Source organism: Etheostoma cragini, chromosome 3, assembly GCF_013103735.1.
Source record: "Etheostoma cragini isolate CJK2018 chromosome 3, CSU_Ecrag_1.0, whole genome shotgun sequence".
In the NCBI taxonomy this organism is placed as follows: domain Eukaryota; kingdom Metazoa; phylum Chordata; class Actinopteri; order Perciformes; family Percidae; genus Etheostoma; species Etheostoma cragini.
The window spans coordinates 23446298-23455845 of NC_048409.1; the positions used below are offsets into that span (position 1 = coordinate 23446298).

The 9548-nt window shown below is 44.3% G+C and overlaps 1 protein-coding gene and 1 long non-coding RNA gene across 5 annotated transcripts in view; both read right to left on the reverse strand.

Annotated features, from left to right (window-relative positions):
- Positions 1 to 9471, reverse strand: part of epha4l (eph receptor A4, like) — a 53175-nt gene extending 43704 nt beyond the window's left edge. For 3 of the 4 annotated variants that reach the window (XM_034865062.1, XM_034865054.1, XM_034865045.1), the window contains exons 1-3: positions 9167 to 9471; positions 7488 to 7555; positions 4329 to 4992 (exon numbers count right to left, since the gene is read on the reverse strand). In XM_034865062.1, coding sequence (XP_034720953.1) covers positions 4329 to 4992; positions 7488 to 7555; positions 9167 to 9263 — 829 coding nt within the window. In that variant the 5' untranslated portion in view covers positions 9264 to 9471. The remainder of the gene's footprint in view (positions 1 to 4328; positions 4993 to 7487; positions 7556 to 9166) is intronic. The other variant, XM_034865036.1, reaches the window with a different exon arrangement.
- The window catches only part of LOC117939953, a 308332-nt gene that overhangs the window by 202654 nt on the left and 96130 nt on the right, over positions 1 to 9548 (reverse strand). The gene's annotated exons all lie outside the window — the stretch shown is intronic.

The following is a 9548-nucleotide window of genomic DNA, read 5'->3' on the forward strand; positions in this document are numbered from 1 at the left end:
GTGTGTGTGTGTGTGTGTGTGTGTGTGTGTGTGTGTGTGTGTGTGTGTGTGCATCTGCTATAAATATTTATGAATCTGTCTGTGTACTTGAGTCTATTACTTAACATGTCCTTTTTTTACATGAATGTGTGTCTAGATTGCCTGGTTAGTTTGTGTAAGTGTGAGCATGCACGCACGGCTGTACATGTGGGGTGCACTCATGCAAATATTGGTTCCTGTCACCTAAGACATCCTTCCATGCATGTGTCTAGATTTGTATTATTCAGGTTTGTGTTCACACTCACACACTTGTGCATGTGAATGAGTGTGTATGTGTGTTTGTGGAAACAAAGGTGATGATGTTCTGTGTACTGCTCTTTGCCGCCTTCCTCTCCCAACAGCGAAGGTAATCTGATTATTCAGCCCACTTCCTGCTGCTGCCACCAGAGACAGTCTGACGGACAGTAACCACATTGCCGGACGAGCAGAGGGAGGGAGAAATAAAGAGAGGAGGATAAAGAAGACAGTGTGAAGACAGGTGACAATTGATAACAGAAAAACAGTGGGAAAACAGAGGGTAAGAGATACATGATAAGAGAAAAAAGACGCAGTTATAAAGAGACAATAAAGCAACACGAAGTGTGAAGAGACAGAAGAAATGAACAGAAAAAACGAGCAAACAACCGGGTCGGCCAATGAGAATATGCACTCACTTAATTTGTGTGTATGCTAAAGTGAGGGAGGAGTAGGAGGAGGAGGAGGAGGAAGAGGGAGAGGAGGAGTAAAGGACTGAGTCTGTGTATTTAAACCCACCGGGGACTGGCGGGCTAAATAGAATTACGTGGTGAATTTAGAATGATGCTCCCAAGCGCATATTCAACACTGTCAACAGAGGGAGAGAAGGAGAATGGAGACTCAGATACATACACACACTGAGTGATGCACAGGAGACAAACTTACTCTCTAAAACCTCTTAATCCAATATGAATGTGAGTTTCCAGCTCAGCAAAGACTGCTGGGAATAGAGAGGGGGTGGGGGGGTCTCAGGTGAGAAAATGCTCCGATCACACACAATGACATTGCTTCGGGGACCTTAAGCCCTTATACACACACACACACACACACACACACAAACACACACACACACGCAAACCGATTTGGGGAACACACAAAGTGCTGAAAATTAAGTTTAAGATAATGTTAGGGAAATTTTAGATTTTGCACTTCTCAGTGTTGCTTTAATGCAGAATTTATTGAAAAGAAAAGATGCATTTTGTCTTTTTAATCAACTAATAGGAGCAGAACAAAAATGAACAAAAGCCCATAAGAAATTCCTTTTGAATATAAAAATGATTAAAAAAGTTAAAGTGTGAACCTAATTCCTGCTTTTGAGACAATTTTAGCTACCATTAAGGAGTATAAGTGTGTGTGTGTGTGTGTTTGTGTGTGTGTGTGTCTGTGTGTGTGTGTGTGTGTGTTGACTAATGGTGGTGATGATAGGTTGCAGGGTGCCGGTTAACAGCTCATCCTTGAACTTGCATTCGTCAGTGTGAAAAGTGTCTGTCACCTTCACGCCTCAAACGAGCTATATCCTCAACAACCACGCAAGCTAACAAATATAACTTCAAGGAACCAGACACACAACTTGAGATTTGCTGACGTTGTTCAAAGTTTCTCTCACTCTATAAATTAACAGTTAAGGTGATTATCATTTACACATAATGACATATGTAGTTCTCACTAATCTCTCCCTCCCACCACCTGATCAACACCCCCCCCCCTCTTCTGACAGCAGGGACCCCCTCACCAGATGAGGAGCGAGGGGACTCCCTGACCCCCACCCTTCATCAACAGAGTGTGTGGGGGGGAGGTGGTTAACAGGGAACGAGATCCCAAATGCAAACAGACAAAGTCCCCTCTGCTTAGATCAGGGGGCCCCTTGGCCCTCAGTGCCCTGGTTGGCCCTCTTGCCTTGGCCCTTGGTGTACACCCTAGCCACCCTTGGCCCACATCGAGAACAGACACACACACACACCCTGCCACAGCTGTCAAAATCCTGACGTCTTAATCAATCCTAAATCCACGACCCTTTCAGACGCAGCAGTAAGATGGATGCAGAAGGGGATGACCCCTGACCTTTGACAGGGGTGGAGAATACAATTCCTATGTGCTCCATCAGCCCCCACCTCTACCGCTTTTTCCCCCCAAACATCGCCAGCCTCAGTCGGCTCCGCTGCTGCCCCAAACAATGATGGAGGAGAGCCCATTCATCCTGGGCTGGGAACCAGGGGCCAAGGTGCCCTTGTAACCCTGCACGTACTCAAGACAAGCACATACACACACACACACACACACACACACACACACTCACACACACCCATACAATTGAGCTTGTGTGCACCACAGAACAGCTTTAAAAAAAATTTAAACCAAATCAAGCCATATAGTGTGCCCAAAGGCTGACATACTGCGAACACATTAAACTTTTTAATATATCTGAAAAAAATGGACAAAAAACACATAGAGTTGTGGGGTAAGGTGCCCCACGACTCTACCTCGATATCCACCCGCCCTCCCCCAAAACCAGCTCCTGTCTAAGCTGCCTCTCTCCCACAGAGCCTGTCACATTGGGGAATATTAACCAGCTCATCAGTGCACTTGACTGACAGTGGCCAGCACCTTTTAACCCTTTAGTCTCTGGATCTGACCAACAATGAAACTTCAGCCATGCAGCATCAAACCCAATGCATTTTATCCAGTTTCCAGAAAAAAAAGTTTTCAAACAGTGTAATTGAAGCTTAAAGTGAAACGAGTGATTGTGTTGGCACTGTAAACTTAAACAAACTAAAGCAGATGCAATGATATGTGAACTAAATGGATTCATTGGCTCAAAAAGCAATACTGCCAACTCATAGGCTGGCAGACACTATTAGACTGCATTAGTCATATAAAATCAACGTTTCAGAATCCTTTATTGCATTCTTTAGAGAGTAACATTTATTTATTTGAACTGAAATTAAAGAGAAGAGAAAAGTAGTCCATTTCAAAGTTGCAGGAAATTATTTACAGTATGAGATCAGGTTCTCTTTCTGATTTGAAACAAGAGCTTATTGTAGTTAGTTGCATGATAGAAAGAAAATCCAAGGCAGATTTACATAAGGCCTGTAACTAACTACTTTCTGGTCTCCTTCCCTCAACGCTCCAGCTCACTTGCACCCCTTCCTTGCCTTCCCACCCCCAAGCAGCTAACAGTACCCCTAAATCACCAGACCTGTTTGCCATGCAATTAGTCCTCCAAGATAAAGGCTCCCTCATAAATTAGTTGAGGTGTAGTGGTCTGTCCCCTTGTTAATCACGCATGCCTAGCCTTTGACCCCTCACTGCTGTGACTCGCTGCTTTTTTTGTGTAATGGTGGTGGGAGGCGGGAGGGATATACTAATAAACCATCGTGGCAGAATTGGCATACGTACGTCTGGCCAGCTGACAACTGCGCCTCGGTTTGGCAAAATGCAGAATACTACTAGATGCTAACCACAATACCATGTATACCATAAACTCGATCTACTGTGTGCAATGAAACAAGCAAGTTAAATTAGGGAAGAGTCACACATGCCATTTCTTGGATGGTCAGAATTCAGCAACATACTAAAATCTCTATCATGCTTCTTATTTTTTTTTAATCTGAAAGGATTCACTCTAAACCTCATCAAACAACCGGGTATAGGATCACTTCAAAGTGAGACCACAATAATCCCCCACAAAGGGCTATTAGCCCTCTACCAAATAGCACTATTTCAACCCCATCTCACTGCTGTTTATTTTCACTCTTCTCATACCTGCTTGGAATGATAAACTCTTTCTCTCTACTACCCTCCCTCTAAAGCTGTCTATCTCTTTTCCCCAGCTTCGAGCTCCATCGGGAATAAAAGAACGAACAGGTGGGGGTGAAAGACACAGCGGTAGTGCGAGCCAGTCGGAGCTCTACCCTTCTCTCCCAGTGTCACCGATTCTCCTGGGATGCATCACGTTGCACAACACCTCTCAGTGGGCCTGCAAATTACTTCAATTCCAATCATCATTGTTTCTATCTCACAACCAGACGCTGGAAAGAAGACTGTAGAGAGTGGGGGAGTGAGGAGTCAAAAATATCCAACAGAGTGCGAGGTGGGTGAAGTGAGGAAAGGAAAAAGAGAACGTACACTAGGGATAAAGACAAAGAGGCAGAGCAAGAGGATGGGGAGAAATACAAGAGGTGGGCTACTGTAAGGACTGGTAGAGTTAGAAGGCAGAAAGTGATCTACTGTATAAATAGATAGAAAAACAGTTAGCTCAAACGTCAGCTCTTTACCTTGGCATTCTGCATTACGCTCCTCGTATCCAGGGTTACACAGGCAATTCCCGATGGGCACCAACCACTCTCCATCAGCCCCGCAGTACATCTTTGGAACCTCTTTCTCCTCTGAATTATCCACGCATGATCCACGAACTTCCACGAGTGAGGAGGTATCGGCTCCAGTGATGGTGTCGGGAAACTGGGCCAAGTTACGTACTGCTAAAGGACATTTCTTGTAGAAGACCCTGACGGACACAAGCGCAATGCACGCTCCAACATCCTGGAAGGCCAAATAAAAACCCTTCCGGGTCAAGGCGCCCACATCACGGACCTCTGTGTTCAGCTTCATGATGCGATCGCCGATGTCCACTTGAGTGAAGCTCTCGTCCGCAGCGATGGTATCAATCTTCCCAAACTGGTTCTCACGGATGTAGCGCTCCTTGTCGTTGTTGGACTCGTAGTAGTAAAGATTGAAGGTTTCCTTGCAGGTTCCCATGACACCCGGGAGGCTGTTGCAGTCCCGGAGGGTGAACTTGATCTCAATGTAGACACGCTGGGCACCGCCCCGGGGGATCCAGTCAGTGCGGAGCCAGTTGTTCTGGTTTGGCTCCATGACGTTACACACCTGATATGTCCGGATGGGAATGTTCTTTTCATCCATAATGCTCACTTCCTCCCACTGGGGAAAGAACACAACAATAACATTTTTACAAAGGTGTTCTTAGTCTTAGTTTCAACCTGAAAATGAATTACTAATGATGAGTTCCGAACCCTAGTTTCATGACAGAATTGTTAAAGGTTCAGAACATCAGAGAAATATAAAAACTAAACGTTCTCCGAATTAAAATGGACTATGTAAGTATGACACAAGACTGGAGCCAGTCTATGCCAAGAATGAGAGATACTGTGCAAAAGAGCATGCAAGAAAGATTAGTCAATATTTGAGTCTCAGCAGAGCAATTAATTGATGGCTAAACTTAATGCATATTTTATGAATGGCACCTAATAGACTTGTTAGGTCCTAATATAGAATCATACAGATATTAATATTCATGGCTTCCCCTCAACTGTGAGAAAAGAAATTTGTAATTAGTTACATGCCTCTGCAATGCCTACACTTCAATAACTTGGGGAGTAGTATACAAAATTGTCTTCACACACACACACACACTGAGAGACCTGCATGTTCCGAGTATCAGAAAAAAAGGACAACGGGATTATGTGAATTAAAAAATGTATGGTCTGGAATCAATGCTAATGATCTAATGTGTGCCTGCTTTACATCAGCATACATTACAGGGACTAGGAGACACAGGCACACATGCCCACCACTGTGTTGTTAGTATTAACTCATAGAATAGAGAGAGACGCTGACGTGGGGCGCATGGATTACGTTATCTAAGCCTATTTTTGCCAGGGGGGAATGTTTGTTTTACTTATGATAAAGTTTCCCTCTGGACATATCACTGTTGAGCAAATAGGAGTGTGTCATTAGAGCGGCTGAAAGCGGTGTTCCCTTTGGTTTTTCACCGTATGTTTTAAATAGAGTTTTTGACTGAGCTGGGATTTAAACAAGAAACGACAGGCCTTTGGCTGCCGTAGCATCAACCATTTTAAAAACTGTATAACAAAAGTCATAATGGAACAATGGAAGATATAGGATATGCTGCCAGATTTGATTTGATGCCTTATCATAAACAATCTGGTTTAAAGCTTTAGTCCCCTGGAGGAGGGTGGGATAATGCTATCTACATAGCTGTGGCTGTATGATTTGAGAAAATGTCTATCATTTCCTGCTGTTCCATTCCACACTACTCTCTTCCTTTAGCCCCCTTTTGTTGTGGAAATTAAGCGGCACTGCGATAAGGGCGCACCTTTCCCTGATAGCAGGGGAATAAGGCCAATTGGTCATAATGAGAGGGTGAATGCAGGCTTGCCGGGGGCTGCCAGGACCATGTCAATCATTTGTTTGGGAAAAATTGGCTGAGGTGAGGATCTGAGTTTATTGGGAAAAGCTTGCGAGCAGAGCATGCAACAGCTGCACGAGGTGAAATTCTGTTCCCGTGGGTGGCTATTCATTAGATAACATGATTGTTGCTTCTTTGTATTAATTTTCATAAAACACTCTAGCATGTGCTCATTATCACATTTCTATTAAGTAGAACAAATGGAGGAGTTACTGCTGACTCACAAAACACAGTTTTTTGTTTAATGTGATGAATTAGGTCATCACTGATATTCAAAGATCTGGCAGTAAAAAATATTTTTTTTGCCATTTCTGTGTAATGAAATTGAGACATGGTTAAGTTATGGTATGCGTCCCTTTCCTTAACCATCTAATGCCCTTGGCACACCGTTGCCACTGTGGGGCCCCTATTCTTTCTCTTATCAGTTATGAGAGCCACTGTAATGCCAATTAGACAGAGGGATCACGCATTTGGTCAACCCTGTCCCCCGTTGCTCTGTAGTGAGATCCAGTCATCCTGCGGCAAGAGCTAAACCCCTCTGCACTTTCTCCTTATTCATCCATTCCAGAGGACCCTTCTCTCAGCTGCCAAGTTCATATCTCTCTCTCTCTCTCTCTCTCTCTCTCTCTCTCTCTCTCTCTCTCTCTCTCTCTCTCTCTCTCTCTCTTCGACTCAATGGTGGAAAGGGATATAAAGTTTCTCCACAAAGACCGATTCAATCCACCGTCTATTCAGGAAACCTGACGCCCGCTGCAGTATCGGCCCCTGCATCTGACCATTACAGAGTGGTTAGAGAGAAGGGAAGCGAGGAGAAAGGGGAGCAGGGGATGAGGGGGGTGCTTATAGACCGGTAGTTATCAAAGTAGATTCCGGGGAACCCATGTGCCCTGGAGGTTTTTCCTAGGGGTCTTTATATACAACAATATGGCAAATTCAAATTTACCAATATTTTAGTGTAAGATACTGAAAAGGATACCTTGATCTCACCCTGAGCCTAATATCCCTACAGCATAGAAAGCTGCACAATAAATCATCAACAATGATATTTCCATAGAGGGCTCACCAGGGCTGAATCTTATCAAAGAGGGCTGTGTATCTCTTTGGCGGTCCACTCCAGAGCTCCTGCCAATAATGGATATTATCTCTCCATTTTTGCTCAATAGGGGACCATGCGCCTAACAAGGGGACACTTCTTTGCAGTACTTACCCCTCCTTCTGTTGGGTTGGCGACCCATCCCAGCTCCCCCTGTACAGATCTGGAGTCCAATAACGTGACTGGAAAACAAGAGAAGTGATCTTAAAGTCTCAGTCCGTCCATACAACATCAGCATAATCCATTGATGTTTGAAGAATGAAAATGGGTATTTAAAAAAGGCTTAATGAATAGAAAAACTGTTAAAGCGAAGTGATATTTTCATGATGAATGTCAGTACACAGAGAGAATAAAAACTGTAGACCAACGAGTCTTAAATAAATGTTGTTTTGTTATGCGTAAGTCACTTCTGTGGTTAATGCATGTCGTTGTAATTGATTTCTGTTTATTTTAAGCTTTTCTACAAAAAGACAAATGTATTTCCCCAGTGTCTATAAAGTAACGATATTTAATTCTGCTCATGCAGCGTCGGCCCGAAGCATATGATTGGAATCAATTAAGGAGCCGTGTGCATAAACTTAGTCGCTGAAGAACAAAACGCATTTAGAGGCTTTCTTACGTGACATTTTCAAGAGAAAAAGTACAACAGTATGTCTGTGAAGCATTCATTTAAAGAAATATGATCGACTGAATTAAATGGCATAAAGTAGAACTATTTATTTTGCTGTGAGTAAAATTCTTAATCAGCTGCTCAGTATACATTACTAAATAAGTCCGTTATATAAGTTCACGGTGTAAATAAATAGGTAAAATACAGACTAATCCATTTTAAAATTTAAACATTTTGTTTTATATTTAACTTCCCGGAGCACGGAATGCATCGCTCCAGGCCGAGCAGGTCTGGTAATGAAACATAATTCTGCAGGACAGACTCAATCCGATGGGGTGGTTAAAATAAAACAATATTTAATAGTGTGTGGAGTGGAAAGTAGGCTATAACCTGTATTAAGCCAAACATTTTGGAACACGGCACCCCGGGACCCCGAGCAGGCAACAGCCCCGAAAACCTTCCGAGCTCTTGTTTCGTGTCGGATAGCCTACACCATGCTCAGTGCTTGCACTTCAATGTTTAGTGAACGTAATTCTGTAAGAGCCGAATAATCGAATATCTCGTATTAATCGCTGGGAACTATTCGACATGTAGGTTATGATGAACCGAGCTGCACCGCAGTTTAACTTCTACAGTTGGGTTTCTTGTCATTCCCATGTTCACCTTCCACCAACATCCACTGTACAGCAGGAGCGATCACTGCGAGCGATTCGGAAATGGATCCATAAGGGGCTGCCTGGCCTGTCGGATGAGTGCAAGATTTTGCGAGTCTCCCACTGACTCGTTGATCGTCTACTTCGTTTATGTTCTACAAGCCATGCTTTGCTAAATTAAACTTCGTTTTAAGCAGAGAGCGGCTTGACCTCTCTCAACAGAGAACAGCACGTATCGGGGCTGGAAGTGTTCCTGCTCACAGGCTTTAAGCAGCTGGCACGATCCAAGACAGAGCGGAGACCAAAACAGCCGATGCGCATTTGGACAGGGTTGCATTCTCACAAAGCCCAGCAAAAGTCACTGCGTAAAGGTGACCGTCGTTGTTTCCCACCGTTAAACTCATCGCGGCACCACGCACTCGCAACTAGGGGCCACGAAGTATGGGCTCCGCAGCGCAAACACACACGGACACGGAGCGAGGATGAAGTCAGAAGTCCGTGGCAGTTATTTTTTTCCCCAACAACCTTACCTTCATTTGGGGGGTATATCCGTGCAGGCGAAACAAATGTAGAAATCCCCAAAACAAGAAAGACGGTCGTGAACAAAATCCCTGCCATGAGTGCCATTTGTGTCGTTGTTCCGTTTTTCTCTCCTGTTTTTCTTTCGTTGCTCTTCTCCCAGGTCCTGCTCCCTCTCTCTCTCTCTCTCTCTCTCTCTCTTTCTCTCTCTCTCTCGGTCTCTCTCTCTCGCTCTCTCCCAGTGGAATATGGGTTTGAAGCGGGCAGGGGGAAAGAGACGCAACGAGCGCACCAAAGCCAGGAGGCGGATCTACTCTGTGCGCTCTGACGCGGACCCCGTAAATCTATGTAGGAAACTTTAGTGGACTGTAGGGGATGGGAGCGAGCGCGGGG